The 21,562-nt window shown below is 39.1% G+C and overlaps 1 protein-coding gene across 1 annotated transcript in view; it reads right to left on the bottom strand.

The window, feature by feature from the left end:
- Positions 1-20,770, bottom strand: part of pgm1 (phosphoglucomutase 1) — an 83,131-nt gene extending 62,361 nt beyond the window's left edge. Inside the window, exon 1 of the mRNA XM_059984413.1 lies at positions 20,366-20,770. Coding sequence (XP_059840396.1) covers positions 20,366-20,614 — 249 coding nt within the window. The 5' untranslated portion in view covers positions 20,615-20,770. The remainder of the gene's footprint in view (positions 1-20,365) is intronic.
- Positions 20,771-21,562: the final 792 nt, after the last annotated feature.

Here is a 21,562-nt window from a genome sequence, read left to right on the forward strand (position 1 = left end):
CTTTACCTCATCCAACCTTTAGTTACTGCTTCACAAACTCAAAGGATTCATCAAACACAACATTCTATGCCAGGGGTGGGCAAACTTTTTGACTTGAGGGCTACAAAGGGTTCTAAAATTTGACAGGGGGGGCCGGACCAGGAGCAGATGGACAGAGTGTTTTGGTAATACACCTCTTAAGAGAAAATAAAATATCATGGGATATGTAGAAAACATGTGCTTTAATTTCAATTGAAAATGAACAAATGCATTACAACAAAATATCTGTCTTTGAAGCCCCATGGTATTTAGCTATTTATTGAAATGACTTTTAAAACACTGAAAATTAAATGAATAAAATACAGCTTTTTTTGATAGTAACAGTTACTATTTTAAAGCACTGAAAATTCTGTTATCCTTCAAGATATTATCATCATCACTCTCCTCCTGACTGTCTTTATTTCAAAAACAGTAGGAGATGCAGGTCTACTTGTCCTGCTCCTTCTTATTCAATTGTCCCCTGTGCCAAAACTCAACAACGATCCGCACAATGACAGAACAGTGAGAGCGTGCCAGTATGCGGAGCGCGTTATTTGATCTGGAGCGCATTTTTTATTTTGAGAACATACGTGCACCTGCGCACTACTCATGTCCATCACTTAACAGAAATGACATTTAACATGTAAAGCTTATTGAAAAAAATATTTTCAAATGCATTTTTTACATAACACAACGAAGAAACTTATTTTTAATTTCAGTGGGAACAGTGTTGTTGGTCTCCCTTTTCAGCCAGCGCATCAAAGTCTGGATTTAGTTTTGTTGTGGCAATTCTCAGGATGGATCTGAGGTGTTGGTCAGTTAACTTGGATCTGTGGCTGGCTTTGTTGATGTTCATGACGCTGAACGCCTGTTCACACAAATAGATCGAGCCGAACAAAGAGTAAAGCGCAAATGTGGAGTAATATGCTGCACCTCAACAAAGATCAATGTGTAGCGGTGTGCTACATGCAGCGCTAAAATTACGACACGGAGTCGGTAACTGCAGTCGAAGAAAAAAAACTTTATTCAAAATCCCCAGCCTCCCTTTTAAGCCTCCCTCAACCTGCCCCCCTGCGCAGAGGCTCCAAAGCTCTGTGCTCGCAAATCCCCGCAGGCTATCTCCCTTAGCCGGAACGCTGGCTAATTGTGAGCCGGTTCGGATGTGCCAGGAAATGGGTCGCCACAAAATGTATATAGAGTGCGTCATCTATTGGGAAAACACCAGAATTGCGGGGAAAAAACATTAACAAGGTTTATTAATATAATTTCATCAAGTTCTGCGGGCCGGATTAAAAAGCTTAACGGGCCGCATATGGCCCGCAGGCCGTAGTTTACCCATGCCTGTTCTATGCCCAAAACAATACTGACTCCTTCTAATCAGACCCATATATCCAATGCAGGTAGATCCAGTCCTTCAGAATTTCCTACACTAACTTTCCCACCAATTATGTCAGGCTGACCAGCTTATAGTTCTCTGGCTTGTTCTTGTTTCTCTAACAACAGAATAACATTAGCCACCTTCCAGACTTTGGGAACTTCATTGCTGGATAATGATGAAGGGTTATGTCAAGGGTATCTGCTATTTCTTCTCTCGCCTCCCACAAAGTTTGAGGATGCACTCAATCAGGAGCTGGGGATTTATTCACCTTAATGCACTCTAGGGCTTCAAATACATCCTCCCTGGTAATATGAATGTCCTCTGAAACATTCCCACTTGTTTGCCTGCACAACCATGAATTTCTCATTTGTAAACATAAAGGAGAAATACTTGTTAAAAATCCCACCTATCTCCTGAGACTCAGGACAAAGGTGGCTCTGATTATCTCTAAGAGTACTTGAATCTCTCTTTAACCATCTTTTCCTTCTTAATATACCTACAGACCCTCTCAGGACTTTTTTTAATTTCCAGAAATTTTCTATATACCACATAGACAATGTTCAATCCAGGAAAAATAGAAATTCATGGATTTTGTTTTTTTTTTAAAAGTGAAACTTGCTATCAAATTCTAAATGAGCATATTTTGAATAGTTTCTGCATATTGTTGATCTGAAGAAAAAGGAGGGGTTGTTTCTACTTTTTTCTTATTTAGGTGAACATCTGACAGGAGGTCACAGTCTCATATGCAGGTGTGCTCTGTGATAGAAAAGACATTTGTTTCCTTAATAACTCACACATAGTTATCCATCATCCATAACTCTTACATTTGGAACCCATTTCCATCAGGGTGATAAATTACTCTTCTTGATGGCAAACAATAAAAAAAACTGATTGGCCTAATTCCATGCAGGCAATTGACTATGAAATATCAGAATTCTAATGCCCCTTAAGAAGTATCATGATCTTTAAATGGCATGCATAGGTCCTTCCCAACTTTAAAGGGGTAAAAAGGTGGAACAATTAAGTTAAACTAGTAATTTTTGATCAGTTTCACCTACATAGAAGTGTGTGTTCAATTTGAACACCTTTTTAATTAGCCTTTCAGAATAATTACATTCAATATTGAATTTAGTTGCTAAATCTGTTCCATCTATAATTCAGATTTTTTTCCAGATGGAAAAATACAAATTCACTGTTCAAAGTTGTTTTATGGTTTTGAGAATTCCAGCCAAAATATATATATCCAATAATATAAACCAAAAATGTATATCAGGCCTAAGATGGTGCTTCTAATGACAAGGAACATCAGAAGAAGTAATACTGATGAAGGGTCTCGGTCAACTGTTTATTCTTTTCCACAGGTTCCTCCAGCATTTTGTGTGTATTACTCTGATTTCCAGCACCTGCAGATTTTCTCTTGTTTGTGGAACATCAGAAGGAGCAAGGTTACCTTACTGTTGTTGACACTTCTAATTGCTTTCATCCAGCTAAACAATTATTTAAAGTTGAATAGGACACTATTATTCAGTAAAATAACTGTGTTCAAGTAGCCAATGAAATTTGTAGAAGACAATGACTCTGACTTTATTGCCTCAAAATTTAGTTTAAAACTATTGATGTAGTGAGCTTTAAATCTGATACAAGAGGACTAGCAAAAACAGGAGCTGTTAAGACTTCTTAATTATCATAAAACATTATCTTGATTTCTGTCTTGCTTTCATTTATGTTAAGAAACTTAAGTCGATTTCTGAAGTTATTTCCATAACAAGCCCACTTATTGGTAAATGAAGAAGTTATTTTTCAAATTCAATGAAAACATATATTTTGATATGTCCTCTTTTGCTAGCATTCTTCTAATCAACTGCCCTTTATCACTAACTTATCCATCTCTTCTCCCATTCTTTCTAGAACTTTGTTTCTTTTCTCCCTTTCCCAATTCTTAAGTTCTCTTGATCTGGAATGTTAATATTTTTTCTGTTTCCATACTTTCTCAATACCAGAACTGGTCATAAACTCAAGAGATTCTGCAAATGCTGGAAATATACAGTACACACATGTAGAGGAATATACCATCAACATTTTGGGCCGAGGCCCTTCTTCTTCAAGACTGTCTAAAGATGTTGCCCGAACTTAATGAGTTCCTCCAGCATTTTGTGTGTGTTACAACTTCCTGACCTTTACTATAGCATTGGAGAAGGTTAGAAGCAGACAGTATGAGAAAGTATTTAATTGGGGAGGGGAGAATTATTATACTATTAGGCATAAATAATGGAGCATAAGTTGGGAATGGATGTACTCAGGAAACTGCACAACAGAAATGGAGAGCTTTAAGGAACACGCACAGGGTTCTGGATAGGTTCGTACAACTGAAGCAGGGAAAAGATAGTAGGGTGGATGAACCATGGCTGACAAGAGAAGTGAAACATCTTGTCAAGTGAAGGAAAACAATCTGTTTTACAGATCCTACATTCTCTTCTCTTCATGGGGAAAGGATACCTTACCTAGGTCTGTGCTCAAGTTTAGAAGAATTAGATATTCTCCCTTCAAGTTCGTAAGGACACTTAAAATGTGAAATAATCAGGTAAAACAAGATTTACTTTTCATAAAAATATTTTGTTTGATAAATTTATTAGTTTTGTGGAGAAGTAAATAATATGTGCTGTGGATAATAAAAAATCAATGCATGTACTAAACTCAGATTTCCAAAAGGCCTATGATAAGGTGTTGCATTACAGTTATTATGGAAAATATAAGCTCATTATGTACATCTAACACAATGGCATGCATATAAGATTTATAGAACAGTAAAAGGAAAGGTGGCATAAACGGATCTTTCGTGGGTTGGCAACATGTAATGAGTGCTCTGCTAAAGCAAATGCTGCTGTGCTGGCTTTTCTACATTTGTTATATAGATGACTTGGATGAAGATAGCAAAGGTGTGTAGGAAGTGTGCATGTATCTATTTTCTGTCTGTATTGTAATTTGTATTGCACACATTATTATGGGTAATTTGTCATGTGGGTTGGATGTGGTAGAAGCAAATAAGTATAATTATATATTCAAGCTTTGTCTTGGTTAGTCTAGTTGAGGGCAGTGAGTTGGGGAATGATTTTTTTTGCTGCCCCTAATTATGCTATTTTATGATCTTTGCTTAGTTACACTAACTGGAACGCTTATTCTGATATTTTTAGTATATCGCTAATTTAGTTTTGTTACTTTTTTTAAAAAATTACTATAAGATCATTCTGTAATAAAGGATCAAACATTTTTTTTAGAATTGGAATTTATTTATTTGGAAGCGCATCATACAGCGTCAACTCCCGTACTCAGTCTCTCAGTGTTTTTGGTTTAATTTCAAGGAACCGCTATACTTCATCAACAAAAATATAGTTATACCAAACAAACACCAGTTTAAAGCAAAGGAGTGCCTCAGATCTATTGGTGAAATTGAAAGAGCAGTTTGTGGTAGGAATGTCCACGACCTTTTGTTGATTCATGCTGTGTGTTTGTGGTTTGAACACAATTGAGTGGTCAGCGCTGCCCATCCATTGGGGACCATTGCTCAAATGTGTGGTGTTTGCCTGAGGGTCCATTGCCTTGTTTTACTGAAATGCAGAAATATTCTTCCACTTGCTGATGTTTGAACTAAACACTGTTTGCTTGGTCTGGTTTAAACACTGTGGGTGCACGGACAGTTTGTTTGTTGCCTATGTTTACTGAATGGAATATCGCCAATGCATTATGCGAACTTGCTGCAGGCAAACAAGGAAGTAATTGTAAATGGCACAAAAAGAAGAAAGTAACACAAGTGAATTGAAGTATGGAACTGACATCAGCGACCTTGAATTTGGGGTCAAAAGAGAAATTTAACTTTGAAAGCTTTAGTGGGTAGAATCGAAAGACTTCAAGTATAAAAGAAATGTTAACAAAACTAAAAGTATAATACCATCAATTAAGGACCTTATGGAAAATAAGGAAAATGTCTTACAAAGTACCATCCTATCTTGAGGACTTGACTCTTCTCTATGAAGCTATTGATAAGCAATATCACATACGAATCTCATTACTTCCCAAGGATGAACAGAGAAAACAAAATAGATGTTTTACAAACATTGATAGCCTTAGTTATGCATTCACTGAGGATATGAAACAATGGTTGACCCAAACATATTACAATGAAGGTCATGTTGTTTAACAAGACAGTATATGTCTCACCTTCCATTATATGATGTTTTGTAAGTTCTAAGGCATGTTTTGACTACGCATATATCAGAGGACCCACAGGATAATGTAGTCCCACAAGACAATGTGTCAAATGTCAGTGCTTGAAGTTCTGCTGCAGAAAGAACATCTTCTTTCTCAAATACATCCTCTGCATACATTAAAATAAAGGCTGATTTAGCTACAATAATCACACGTCAATGATTACTGAAGGACAAACATGCACTGGAAAGCAAGAGGAACATGTATGGAAAGGGAAGAAACAGCCTAAGTTGCAGGAAGAAATTGTTGCATAGATGACCAAAGTTGTATACTGGGTGTTTCAAGTATGACAAGAGCTAAAAGTGCTCCAGCAGGGCTGTCCTATGGTATGAGTTCCTATATTGGAAAGGCAGAGAGAAAAAAAATAAACACTCCAATCTCAGTGTTGATTTATTTGCTCCTCAAGTGTTTGGGATGCATGAACAAGACACTCATGAGATAGTTCAGGGTGTTTACTCTCAGCCTGCACTTATGAGGGACTCTGAACCTATATCATATCTCACAGCTTGAAGGTCTTACAGCATGGAAACACTCTTGTTTCAGACAATACAGATTAAAATAGTATACTGATATTATGAGGAAGCAAAGTGAAATTACAATCTTATTGGCACAACAACAATACAATCCATCTTTGCCTGAAAGAGAGATACAAATCTTCTATAGTGATCACTGTAATATCATGCATTCATAAAGGCTTTTGAAAACAGTGTTGAAGGCAAGACTGATAGCTATTTTGACTTACTGTTTCCTTGAACAGTACGCTGTGACTGACTGATTCCTTGAACAGTACACTAGGGGTCACCCTAGTGAACTTGTCAGAAGTTGCCAGCATGTTGACCCGAAGAAAGCATATGCAAAGACTTTGGCTTTACAGGAACATTTTGGTAAGGAACAGAAAACTGCCTCTATCTACATGCAAAAGGTTCGTTTTTGGGTACCTAACAAATCTGAATACACGAAAGCTCTTCAAGACTACAATCTCTTTCTGAGAAGCTGTTGCAATGCCATAGAAGAAGTGCAGCACATACGTGAGCTGAACATGCCAACTGCCATAAAGAAATTGCCCTGTATGCCTAGGGATGAATGGAGAACAGTGGTCTGTGAGCTGTAAGAAAGGCATTTCCATAAGACTACTTTCACTGACATTGTTGATTTTATTGAAAGGCAAATAAAGATTGCTACAGACCTGGTGTTTGGGAATATACAGAATGCTACATCACTGACAATAAGCAAAGATGTGAACAAAACTCACAACTTCATTCTAAAGCTAAAGGAGGCAGCTTTGCCACTACCGTGGCTGCTATGAGAAGTAAAGCTAAAAATAAAGCAGGAGCTAATGGAAGGGACATGGTCTCGACATCAAAGTGTTTGTCTCTTCTGCGAGGGTGGACACATGTTCCCTCAGCTGCAGAAAATGGCTCATAGTTAGAAGACTGCCTTTCTAGAGGAAAATGGTGTGTTTTAGCTGTGTGTATACAGAACACATCAGCAGGGATTACAGGAAATGCCTTTCATGCAAGGTATGCAGTGGCAAGCATCCCAGCATAACTTTATATTCTCTCTTATGAAAGGGTGCAGAATCTAAACAAGCTGTGAAAGAATCATACCGAGACCCTGGTATCTAATGATCTTACTATTATCATTGTAAACTTCCCATAATTCTGTATAAATGAAGTCTAAGAAGGGCAACAAAAAATTGGTTACAGATGCTTTCCTAAATCAAGGGAGTACAGTAGTGCTCTGTACAGTGGGCCTTGGGAACAAGCTCAACCTCACAGGAAAAAGGACACACATTCTCTCATGCACCACGAGTCAAGAGAAAGTCATGACAACTACATTATTTAAGTGGAAATGGCTGACTTAGATAGTAAAAACTATTGAGAATTATCTAACATCTATACACAGTAAAGTATGCTTGACCACAAAGGGAACATTCCATGATAAGACGGATCTCCAGGGAAACATGTCCATTTGTCAGAAATTGAGTTGCTGATAGGGATGAGTACGTTTGAAGCATTGGTCCTTTTGCAAGTGATTCACAGCGTTAATAATGGAGCTTATGCAATAAGAATAACGGACAACTAAAAGGAAATAAAGGTGATAGGAGAGACTGTGTACAGCCGCATGAACTTTGGCAGTGGCAAATCAAGACAGAGTTCGCTAAATTCAGTCAAGATGAACAACCTGGTTTGTCAAGGGAAGATCTCAAGTTCTTGAAGTTGGTTACGAATTCTGCAAAATTGGTTAATGGTCACTACCAGATTAGTTTACTTTAAGAAAGAAGCAAGTAAACATGCCAAATATCAGGAAGATTGAAGAACAGCATGCTCTATATCTAAGGAAGAGATCTAAGAAGGATTTGTCATTTCACACTGATTAAACAGCTTTCAAGAATATCATCTCCAACGGTTACGTTGACTAAGTGCCAGCAGAGGATCTGGAATATAGTAATAGGAAAGTCTGGTATATTCCACATCATGGTGTTTATCACCCTGGAAAAGAACAACTTTGTGTTGTATTTGATTGTGGAGCGATTTTTCAGGGAATATTTCTTAATGCTCAGTTCAGACTAGTTCTTACCAGCTCACTGATAGGAGTCTTAACCAGATTCAGAAAAGAACCACTGGTGATAATGGCAGATATTAGATCAATGTTTCATCAGGTTAAAGTAGCGGCAGAAGACGCAGATCTGCTGAGGTTTCTGTGTTGGTCTAATGTTGACCTTAGCCAAGATATGGTGGATTTTAGAATTGGTGGTACATTTCTTTGGAGCAACTTCATCACTGAGCTGTGCCACCTTTGCCCCTAGGAAATGCACAGAGGACAATAAAGAACCATTCAGCTGCGAGATGGTGGATAAGGTTTTACATTGCTTCTATGTTGATGACTGTCTTGTGTCAGTGTCCTCTGTGAAAGATGAGGTATTTCTCTCCCTCATGATCTTGTATCCATTTGTGCTAAAAGCGGCTTTTGATTCACAAAGTGGATAATCATCAGACATAGTGATACCAGAAGAGCAAAGGATGAAAGACATGAAGGATTTGGATTAAGATATATCTTCTATGGAGAGAGTACTGGGTGTGCAATGGTGCACTGAGTCTGATAGTTTCAGGTTTAGGATCACAGTCCAAGCTAGACAACTCACCAGATCCCCTCCACAGTTGGTTCCATCCATGATCTTTATAAATCTTGTGTCCAATGGTGCTATCTACTAAGAAGATTCTACAAAATTTACGCAAGAAAGGGCTAGGCTAGGATGACACTATATCAAAATCACTTGCTTATGAGTGGACAAGCTGGCTGAAAGAACTCTACCAGTTGGAAGACTTCAAAGCTGTTAGAAGTTTAAAGCCCTTGGATTTTGGAGAAGTTACTGCTACACAGTTAGACCACTTTACAGATGCAAGTGAAGATGGCTCCAGAGCAGTGACCTATCTATTGTTGCATAACTCACACTCTCAGGTGCACAGTGCTTTTATAATAGGAAAATCTAGGGTGGCTCCATTGAAGTCAGTTTCCATCCGTCGTATGGAGCTTACTGCTATTACAATGGCAAGGTGTTTGAACACATTGTGGAGGAAGGAGTAGCACATACAGCTTCATGACTCAGTTTTTTGAACTGATAGTACTTCTGTGCTATCAAGAATACCAAGAATTGAACTTCCATGTTCTGAACCTTTGTTGCAAACAGAGTTTCAGAACTTCTTAAGCTTTCATTGGCATCCCAGTGGAAGTATGTAAAAACTTTTCTGAACCCCCTCCATTAAATAGCTTGAGAAGATGAACACAAACCCCTGCAAATCCAGAACTGGGCACTACTCTCTGATTCATGAATCCATCTTCCAAAGCCTTTGGCTATGTCTTTATTGTATCAAAGTTCAAAATAATTATCAAAATACACATATGTTACCATATACTACCTTGAGATTCATTTTCTTGCAGGCATTTACGGGGGGAAGTAATACAATAAAATTATGAAAACGTTACATGAACGGAAACAAAGAATGACAATCAACCAATGTGTCAAAGAAGATAAACTGCAAGTAAAAATTAATACTGAGAACATGAGTTGTTAAAAGTGCTTGAAGAGGAGTCTGTAGATCATTGAATCAGTTCAGAGTAATGGTGATTGAAGTTATCAATGCAGGTTCGGGAGCCTAATGGTTGTAGGGCAATAACTGTTCCTGAACCTGCTGGTGTGGGACGTAAAGCTTCTGTACCTCATGCCTGACGGCAGTAGTGACAAGAGAGCATGGTGTGGGTGGTGGGCATATTTGATCAATGTTAATTCTTTTGGTAGCAGTGCTCCATGTATATTCCTGAAAATTCCACAGATTTACCACCCTCTGACTAAAGTAATTTCTCCACATCTCTGTTCTAAATGGACGTTCTTCAATCCTGAAGTCGTGCCCTCTTGTCCTAGACTCCCCAGTATGGGAAATAACTTTGCCATATCTAATTTGTTTAGGCCTTTTAATGTTCAGAATGTTTCTATGAGATTCTCCCTCGTTCTCCTGAACTGCAGAGAATACAGCCCAAGAGCTGCCAGATGTTCCTCATTCAGTAACCATTTCATTCCTGGAATCATTCTCATGAATCTTTTCTGAACCCCCTCCAATGTCAGTATATCCTTTCCAAAATAAGGAGCCCAAAACTGTACATAATACTCCAAGTGTGGTCTCACGAGTGCCTTATAGAGCCTCAACATCACATCCCTGCTCTTATATTCTATACCTCTAGAAATGAATGCTAAGAATCAAAAGGAAGCCCCTATATTTGGGATGAGGAGATTGTAAGTGGAGAAGCTTGAAATCATGTATCAAGCCAGTCATCTGGTTTTGGTGCTATCCTAACCAACTTGCTTTAGTAGTCTTAAGTGTTGTTAGTGTGAATACTGTGTATTAAGAGAAGGATAAATTAAGCACGTGTATAAAATTCTGACTCAATTTCTAACTGTACAGAGTATTGCTGTTTGACACAGTTTGAAAGTTACAAAAAGATAATAAGCAAGTGGGCAAAGTTATAAAGAGGTAATTGTAAAACATGTAACTTTAACTAAGCAATAAGAGAATGCAGAATTCCAAAATGCAGAGGTATCTAGATTCCCTAGAATGAGTCACAAAAGGGTTGCATGCGGTTGCAAGTAATGTGGAAAGTTGAAAGTAACTTGTTTTTTTGCTGGAAGAATCAAATACAAAAGTAGGAAATTTATGTTTTAGTGAAAAATGGACATTGATAAGTCTGTCAGGATGACACTGCAAAGAATTGATTTCTATGTCTCTGGAAAGATGTTGATGAAAGTAATTTAAAAGTGTACTAGACTAATACCTAGAATGGAAGGGCTGCTGCAGGAGGCAAAATTTTAATAGGATAGACCTGAGGCTATCTACAAGAAGGGTCAGAGCCATCCCTATTTCCTGAGGAGACTGAGGTCCTTTAACATCTGCTGGACGATGCTGAGGATGTTCTACGAGTCTGTGGTGGCCAGTGCTATCATGTTTGCTGTTGTGTGCTGGGGCAGCAGGCTGAGGGTAGCAGACACCAACAGAATCAACAAACTCATTCGTAAGGCCAGTGATGTTGTGGAGGTGGAACTGGACTCTCTGATGGTGGTGTCTGAAAAGAGGATGCTGTCCAAGTTGCATGCCAACTTGGACAATGACTCCCATCCACTCCATAATGTATTGGTTAGGCACAGGAGTACATTCAGCCAGAGACTCACTGCACCGAGATGTAACACTGAGCGTCATAGGAAGTCATTCCTACCTGTGGCCATCAAACTTTACAACTCCTCCCTTGGAGTGTCAGACACCCTGAGCCAGTAGGCTGGTCCTGAACTTATTTCCACTTGTCATGATTAACTTATTATTATTTAATTATTTATGGATTTATATTGCTATATTTCTTCACTATTCTTGGTTGGCGCAACTGTAACGAAACCCAATTTCCCTCTGGATCAATGAAGTATGTTTGTTTATATACACTGAATTTTTAAGGAATATCAGGAGATTTGACTGAAAGGTATTAGCTTCTGAGAGGTCTTGGCAAGGTGGATGCAAAGAATACTTCTTCTTGTAGAGGCATCTACATCTAAGGGTACCTTTTAAAAGTATGGTAAGATAGTGATAATGTGAGATTTTCCTCTCAGAATGTTCTAATTTTTTTTAACATTTCCTCAAAGAGTGATGGAAACAATCTGGTAAATAGATTCATGTAAGCAAGGGATGGTGTAGGAGGAGGAAAAACTGCTGCTCCATTCCCCTTGATCATAGCCAACCTTCTATCTTAATACCATTTTCCTGCAATATCCCCATTTCCCTAAATTCCCAAAACTTCCAGAGAATTTTTTGGATCTCTATTTTTAATAACTGAATAACCAAGTCTCCAGAGCCTTCTATGGTGGAGAATCTCAAAGATTCTACTGCATAAAAATATTTCTCCTCATCACATTCGCAAATGGCTGATCCCTTACTCCAGTCTGTGATCCATGACTTTAGACTTTTCATGCATTCTACATTTAGCCAAACAAACTTTGTAGAATATTTTTAGTTTTAAAGGGATCTCATTTCATTTCTCTGAACTCTGGGGAATACAGGCCTATTCAACCTTATAAGTCAAATCCATCATTGCGGGAAGCAGCCTTTGCTGGATTCTATGGCTGGTACACTATATTCCTTCTTTAGTAAAATCAAACTGTTCACAAAAGGGACAAGTGTGATCTTATAATTTCATTAAAATATCTTTAGTCTTATGGTCAAATCCTATTGTAACAAATGGCAACATATCATTCAGCTTCTTAATTGCTTCCTTCACCAGAAGTTGACTTTCATTGAGTTGTGCAAGTGAACAGTTTTTTTCATTTTGAACATAAATGTTATTCAATCACCTACCATGTAATAATCATTTTGTTTTCTCTATTTTGTTGGTCAAAATCCATAACTTTTTCCCCAAAGGATTCAAAGTACATTTATTATCAAAGTATGTCTTTTGCATTAAGCATGTTTTTGCCCACTCAGCTGATCTATATCCCCTTGAAACTTCCTTACATCATTCTCCCTATCACCATTCTATCAGATGTAATCTGATCATCTAAACCTGGAAATATCAGACTATGAATAAATGGGGTCCAAGTACCAGTCCCAGCCTGTGAATTGAGAATGATCCATTTATTTCCACTGTTTGCTTTTGTTGGAGTATAGTACTCTTAGTTTTCTTGTGCTTGAATTAAAAGAAATATATATAAAAAACCATGCACATAATTGTTCAGTGAGTTTTCCAGTGATTGCAGTCTATTTTTCTGGAAACTTCTTGGTTTCAGTAGCAGGTAGGTATTGTGAAAATATGCAGTGAACTTTGTATTTTCTGTAACCATTTGATGTGACAAAATGGAGTAAACAACCCCAAAGTGGTAATCTAATATGTCGTAATATATGTAAAAGACTGTAAGAAATGTGCTTAAAAATCATATTTTCTCAAATTTGTCTGATTGTACAGGGGGAGAGAGAGAATGAAGACAGATTTGGAGATGGAGACGATGATTTATGTTTGCTCTATTAATAATGGAAAGATCAAATTAATCTTCTACCTTAGACCAAATATTTTACTCTGGTATGGTTTCACTTTTGTGTTTTAAAATGTGTTCACGTGATTCATGTGTCAGGGTCCCATGTAGCAGTTTTTCCCTTGGTACCTTGTAAAATGTGTGTAAGTTTTCACAATGAAAATTATCTGTTTATTCTAAGTTTTGAGGTGACTTGCAAGGAAGAACAGTACAAGTATGGATACATGAGTGAATCTGCAGATGCTGGAAATAAATAAAAATTACAAAATGCTGGCAGAACTCAGCAGGCCAGACAGCATCTATGGGAGGAGGTAGTGACGACGTTTCAGGCCAAAACCCTTCATCAGGAGTGAAGTAACATGGGATGGTCGAGGGGGGATAAGAAGTGGGGGGAGGGATAAAGTAGAGAGCTGGGAAGTGATAGGCTGGAGGGAAATGGGCTGGGGAAAGGTGGAGAATTATGGGAAATAAAAGAGAAAGGAAGGTAGGGCTGAGGGGAGAGATTATAGTGAGGGGGGAAAAAGAGAGAGAAAGAGAACCAGACTAAAGTAATAGATAGGGATGGGGGTAAGGGTGGGGGGTAGGGGTATCAACGGAGGTCAGTGGGTTGGATGTTCATGCCGGCAGGAAGGAGGCTACCTAGGTGGGAGATACGGTATTGCTCCATCAATACCTTATGAATGGATTTTAGTTTTGTCTTGTCTGTGATTTTTTTGGTTTGTGTTTCTTTATTTGTTTCCATGGAGCTGATTTTAGAGAAACTCTGATTCTGCACTGACCAGAAATTCAGGTTAAGTAAACTGGAAATTCGTGCATCTGTATTCCAGATATTTCAGACAGAACATAAAAGATATTGCTCGACACCTTTGACATATTGAGATTGCTTGGAAAATAATTTTGATACAACCAGTGTTTTGTCATGTAAAGTGGAAACAGAAAAAGGTAAAGAACCTCACCAGGAGCTCTACTGTAATTACAGTACATGGATGATCTCCTGTTGACCTTCCCAAGCAAGAAACCTTTGAGCATGACTCCCTTCATCTACTGCACAAATTAACTGCAAAAGGACACAAGGTCTCAAAACGAAAATTGCAATTTGTGCAGTTGGTGGGTGTGCAAAAGTACCAGTCTGAGGCAGAATTGGATGAGAAAAGAAAATGGGAAAAGATGGGTTGTCAGCAACATTACGGCTTGTGGTAGCACTCAGATGGACGTGAGGCTGCATCAGTAAAATTGATACCACGGATTGCCTGCTATGTTCACAAATTCACACATATGGGAAAAAGGGAGATAATTGATCAAACAAGTCAGACCTGGTACACTCCAGGCATATGAGGTAAAAAGATAAATATATAGGCAACGTATATGTGCCTCCAGGAAGCCCACAACCTTGTCATGGTTTGGTGGCTTGCATGCCTCAATGATCTGGAGAGTATTTTGGCTGCAGTCAGGGCTTTATGCTTTGGCTCTTGGTATGGTCACCTATGCCAAACATGTCAAAGGGTAGAGGCCAAACTAAGAGTCCTCCAGGCTTGGGGATTCAGCTCAGGGCTAACAACATTGACTGGTAAAACAAAATTGTTACAGAAACAGCAATTAAGAATCTGAGTGCGACAGTATTCCTGAGTCTTCACCCATGACTTGCATGACTGACAGTAGTGAAATCTGAGAGAAAGCTACTGACATGATGAAGGAAGCCCTGAACACAGCCAGAAATGGAGGACCTTCACTGCTGCCCTAGATGCCAGCAGCATAATGGGCAGTAAGTACGTCCGTACATACGTGCCTTATAAAATTTTGGAAAGCTGGTACCCCACTAGCAGATGGACTTTATTGAGCTACCACCAAATGAAGGATATAAATATGTATTGGTATTTATTGATGTATTTTTGCTGTGGGTTGAAACATTTTCTTATAGGAAAGTGATACAGTTACAGAGGCAAAATGTTTGTTAAAGGAAATAATCCCACGATTTGGGATTCCTTGGAAACTATCCAGTGATAATGGTACCATTTTATTGGTAAGCTAATTAAGGAATTATATAAAGCTTTATGGATAGATCAGCATTTTCATTGTAGCTGCCATTTTCGATCAGCAGGTTTAGTAGAAATAAGGAATGGAACAAACTAGGAAAATCATGTGAGGAAACAGGGTTAAGGTGGAAGCAGGTATTACCTTTGGTTCTGATGACCATTCAAGCTGCTGCCAATAGAACCATGGGCCTATCCCCACTTGAAATTATAATGGGCAGATCTTTGTGCATGCCATCTGATTAACCCCTAGGGATTAAGCAACTGAATATATATAATCTGGACGAGAATATGCTGAATTATTACATTGCCTTAACAAAGAGCCTTACTAAATATCATCAACAGGTGAAAGAAGCCCAGCAAACTACAGCAGACATTAAATGCCACAAATCTGAGACTGGAGACCATTTCAGGTGTTACTGGTCACCAATGCTGTCAGTCACCAACGCTGCCATCAAGGTAAGAGACAGAACAACCTGGATTCACACCCCTCATCGTGAGAAGGTGCCAGATGACATAACACCATGACGAAGCAGTTAACTAAACTGGTGATTGTGGTTACCCTCTTCCTGACAGAGGAAAATGGCCAGAATTCCTTTTTACACATGTCGCATGAATATGCCAACAGAATTAATGTATTAAGCTGCTGGGTCTGAATGGTGGTCCAAGTACATGCAGAGATTAGTGTACCCTTTCTACCAGTACCACTCAATACTGGTAGAAGTATAAGCTGTCATCATTTGGCCCCTGGTTCTTTGGAAAACAACTTAACCTTAGTAGCGGAATTGTTCAGATGGCTGAACATCCCCAGACCATTTTAGTAGTAATGAGGGGAACCAAACAAAGGGACCACTGAATAATATTGGGAAAACTAATTCCACGTGGAATAAATGTTTCATGGGTTGGTGGTTCCCCAAATAAAATTTGACAAGACTAAGACCCCCTGCATTGCATGTTATCCCGCAGACAGTTGATCAGTGCTGGTGTAAGAGGGAAGATAGGAGTCAGTTCATGGATTGGAATAAGAGTGGTAACTAGTAAAAGAACTTCACAAGGGGTGCCTTGGGCATTAAATGGCACATACTGGATAAGTGGTGAGCGAGCTTATCTATGGTTCCCTTGGAGTTGGAAGGGCTGCTGTTATTTAGGATATGTGGTACCCTTCATACATCAGACATATGTTTGGGACATAAACAGCATCATATAAAAAGGAGGTAGTGGAACATAACTGAAGCCGAAAGTTTCTGGATGATAGCGTTCCCAAAAATATGGGACGGGAAAAGCTGCTTGAGAATTGATTAACATAACTTCCACCCTTGAGATATTAGCAAATGACACATCTGACTCCCTTGATGAGGGACAAAAAGCAATTTCTGAAATATTGGCAGAGTTAGTGGCAGTACAAACTGTAGTTCTGCAAAACCGAATGGCCATAGACTATAAATTAGCTGAAAAAGGAGGCACACATGCTTTAATTGGGCAAGTGTTTCACCTACATACCTGACAAATCTGAAAACAACTCATCTGAGAGATTATATTTCAGACGCTGCAGATAGAATTAGGAATGTTAGCAAACAGTTCAGCAATTATAAATCTCCAGGAAGCTGGTGGTCATTTGGGATGCTGGGAGGATAGAGGGGGGCTACTGTCTTAAATTATGGAATAACCATTGGTTCAATAATAATGGCAATAATCTTATTGTGATTCTTGTGCTCAGTAGTGGGACTGAAAAAGAGGGGGTATTAGGGTTTTGGGAATTCGCTGGTAATGGATGAGATAAAAGGTGAAAGCCGTGAGAGCTGAATCATTATATCCTTAAAGACTTAATTTCCTTTGTAAATCCTGATAATATTGAATGTATGTTGTCATGGGGTGCCAAAAAGGAGAGAATGTGGAAATGTATATTGAACTTCTTTTTCCTTTGTAAATATTTGATGCAACAAAATGGAGAAGATGCAAAGCTAATAGGTTGCAATATATGAATATGACTACAAGAAACAGGCTTACTAAAGGAATACGTGACTGTGAGCACTCATGGTACTGAACATTGTGCAAGAATAAGTAAGTAGCAGAGAGGAGTCAACCACAGATGGCAGACTACAACAAATGTGTCAGAAGGACTGAGCTAGCTGGAAATAGTAAACCCATCTTGTTCTTATGTATAAAAAGAATGCTTTGTAAACAATGCGCTGGAAGTCCCCTACCATCCCTGGTAGGAGTGGTAGAACTTAACCCTTGCAAGTAACAAAGAATAGAATTATCTGTAATCTACATCAAATGTTTATCATTCTTGTGTGAATGTCATCAAAATGCATAGGAAAAGGCTGCTCACCAAACTATTACATAGTCTGATTTTGGAGCCAGTGATAAGATCTTTGCTTTTCTATGCTGTGAACAGTTTGGTTATGGCTTCATTTTTCATTGCCATCATTCTTATAACACCAGTACCTATCCAGCTGAAGTGAGCACACAATTCCCAATAAAGGCACTGCACAGATTTCCAGGATCTCAGCTTCTCTAGTATATTGAGGGTTCATAAGGAGATGTACGCTATTATATATTCAAATGCAATATTTCACATTTCATATGACAAAAGAGGCCATTTAGACCAAGGTGTACACTAGCTGCTAAAAGCATTCCATCAAAAATTCCCATTGTATATAGAAGGAAACTGGAGAACTAGGAGAAACCCATCCAGTAACACAGAGATTAGAACATCAGAAATTTTTTGGCAAGAATAGGCCATTCGGATCAACAAAACTTGCCAAATTCCGATTCATGTAGTGTGTTGAAATAACTATCTTAACTACACAACTAAGTAATTTGTTCCATGTGTCCACAACTTGCTGTGTAAACAAATGCTTCCTGATGTTAGTCTGAAATCTCCCTTTAACCAGTCTTGGCCTATGGCCCCATGTCCTCGTTGATGGATTAATTTTGAAGTAGCAGCTGGCATCCACCTTACTTATACCCTTAATGATTTTGAACATTTCTATCATATATCCTCTCATTCTATGTCTACATAGGCTAAAAAGGTATTATTTCAATCTTTCTTCATAGCTCATGCCCTGTAAACCTGGAATGAGTCTTGTCACCCTTCTCTGGCGTCTCTCCAGTGCCTTCACTCCCTCACAAAACATGGCGAGACCAAAATTGTACACAGTACTCAAAGTGTGACCTCACAAGCACATTATACAGCTTGAAACAAGTGTCTTTAGACTTGAACTCCACTGAGCACACTATATAGGCCAACATTCTATTAGCCTTCCAAATGACTTCAGAATCAGAATCCAATGCCCTCTGTGCATTGTCTAGATGTTGCTGGGGATGAGTCTACCAGGACATCCAAATCCTTCTCATACAGTGTGCTTTCTAACTCAAGACCCCTTCACTGTATATTTATATCTAATATTTCTATTCCTATATGTAGTACTTTACATTTACTTACATTAAATTTCATTTGCCATTCGTCTATCCACATCTGGATGTTGTTTAGACCTAACTGTGTTGATTCTGCTGCCTGAATGTTATCAACCTTATCCCCTAATTTTGTGTCATCTGCAAACTTTACTAGTTTACTTGTTACGTGCTTATCCAAATCATTCATGTAAAATTAAAAACAGCAGCGACCCCAAAATGGATCCCTGCGGAACCCCACTTTTAACATCTTCTTGATACGGAAATGATCCTCTCACCATAATTTGTTTTCTGTTTTTGAGCCAATCCTACACCCATTTGCACACTTTACCCTGAATCCCTACCTCCATTCCTTAACTAATAAAGGCAAGCATGCCATGTGCCTTCTTTACCACCCTATCAACCTGTGCAGCCACTTTCAGGGAACTATGGACCTGGACCTCAGGATTCCTTTGTACATCAACACTATTAAGGGTCTTGCCATTAATAGTAGACTGTCTCTTTACATGTGATCTCCCAAAGTACAACACTTCATATCCGGCCAGATTAAACTGCATCTGCCATTTCTCCACCCAGATCTGGAATTAAACTATATCCCACTGTAGTAACCTTTGGCAATCTTCTACACTGTCTGTAATGTCCACTCTTTGTTTCATTTGCAAACTTATTAACCCATCCAACTCTACAATATCATCCAGGTCATCTATATATATCACAGACAGCAGAAGTCCCAAAGCAGATTGCAGCATAACATCACTAGTCACAGGCAGCATACAAGTTTATAGAGCATATTTCATTAACTTCATGAAAATGAAAATTCAGAGCTACTCAAAACTATGCTTCCTCTTTTTGAAACATATCATGTTTTCTAAATGATGACTAAGTCTGTATTGAATTTTTTGCACTTGGACTGAGACTCGAGCTAGGTTACAATTCCACATTTTAATTTTTGAACTCCATCTTTCATGTCACCTTTGCCCTAAACCGACATTTGACTGTTTTTATTTGTTTCTGACAAATGACTCGTTGTTCCCCTTCCAAAAAATTTGCTCATTACTGTTCAATATTAGACCCTCGTAAAATAAGGAAGCTCTTCCCCTCACCATGAACAGACCAGGCCATCCGTAACCATAGCAACCGGGCCTGCTAAATCAAAGGCAGCCTGACAAGACAAACTGAGGGATAAATACTGTACATTAACAGGAACACCAAGCCAAAAAATAAAATAAAATTGTTATCAGACACACCAAGTACCCTACATGGCTGGAATATTCACCAGCATCGTATTACAAATAAGAAAATGTCAGAGGGCAAACGCTCAGGAACAAGTTACCGAGCTTCTAAAGGGCAGCAACTTAAAAAGACCAAACGAGCCAATAAAGAAAGACTCTTAACAGCTATTTAAAACTAAAAGTGACTCAACTTTCTGAATCTGAATACTTGACCATTACAAAGCAGTGACTTAACCGTAATATCTGCTTGCTGTCTCTTCACTTAATTTATACTTTGAGCTGCAATGTTAATCATTGGGACCATATTCAGTGCCCCCCTCAAAAAAAAACGAGAAGATGAAATCTAACAACCACTCCGAGTTTTAGCGACAAAAGAACCGGTGTGTCAGCGGTGTTGGTGCCCCCCGGCCTCCAGTGAACCGCCCGCTTTTCCCTTGCTACCGTGCGCGGAGTGTGTGCAATTTACCCCGTTGGCCGCCGATATCTGGATGATGAGCTGAATGACATGTTTGTTGTAGTAGCGGCCGTCGCCGCCGACCACCAACACAGCGTCCTGCCGCTGAGCCGGCTCCGCAGCCGCTGTCACGATGCTCTGGATAAAATTCTCCGCGTAGTTCGCCTTGGTTTCGAACACGCCGACCCGCTTCCTCAGGCCGCTGGTGCCCGGTTTCTGGTCATCGTAGGCGCTGGACTTTACCGTCAGGATTTTGCTCATGTTTCAGCCGCTTACTTTCCCCCCACTTTACAGATCTATTGACAAGTTTAGTTTTGTCCTTGGCCCTGCCCTCAACGTTCTACTCCTCGTCCGTGCCGACGCCTTCCCCTTTTGACAGCTCACTGCTCTTCCCAGGCTGCCGAGCTGCTGAGCACGTACGGCACGCCGACCTTCCTTGCCTGCTGGCACTCTCCGCGGCTGATCAATTCCGCTGCACAGAATACCTTTTCCACCCTGGAAGGCATTACAACCTTCTTGGGCTGCCAACACCTACAAGCAACGTTTGCAAGTTTTGTTCAGCTGTATTTACCAAAAATAAATGTGAACTCATGAAGGAGAAGCAAAGTATCAAGACATCCCACCCTGAAAAACTCATTTCAGGGAGGTAGCACCACCCCCACACCGTCGACCTCCAAGGATGTCCGTATACAGGACATTTGATTATGAAGGAACACAACAATTTATTTGATCACATAATGAAACTATTTACACACACACACATATTCCTTGTTGAGTATTTTGTTGGCAGTCTCGGTGCTAATAGCTAAATGCTAATGCAAATAGCTTTTCTATTTCTTTTGCAAACTTTCCTTGTACTGTGATGTAGCTTGCTTGGCAGATTTGAGCATTTTGCCAGAAGTCTCAAGTTCATAACAGTCTGTGTCAATGAATTTGTTAATTTGGCAAGACATCACATTCACAAAATTCACGATTGTATTATCGTGGAGTCGTTTTTTTATTCTATTACAACTTTAAGCGAGTCCACACGGAGTTTGGCCTCATCAAGGAGGATATCAATAGAGTAGCTCCTTAGCAGCTAGCTAGCTAGTTTAAATAACATTAGCTGTGTTAATGAACGAATGACACCTCAACATGTGTTTTACAGTCACTTAACCCACCATGGGCAATAGAAAAGTCACTGTTACAAACAGTGCAGCAAGCAACACT

This window comes from Hypanus sabinus, chromosome 11 (genome assembly GCF_030144855.1).
Source record: "Hypanus sabinus isolate sHypSab1 chromosome 11, sHypSab1.hap1, whole genome shotgun sequence".
NCBI classification, from domain to species: Eukaryota; Metazoa; Chordata; class Chondrichthyes; order Myliobatiformes; family Dasyatidae; genus Hypanus; species Hypanus sabinus.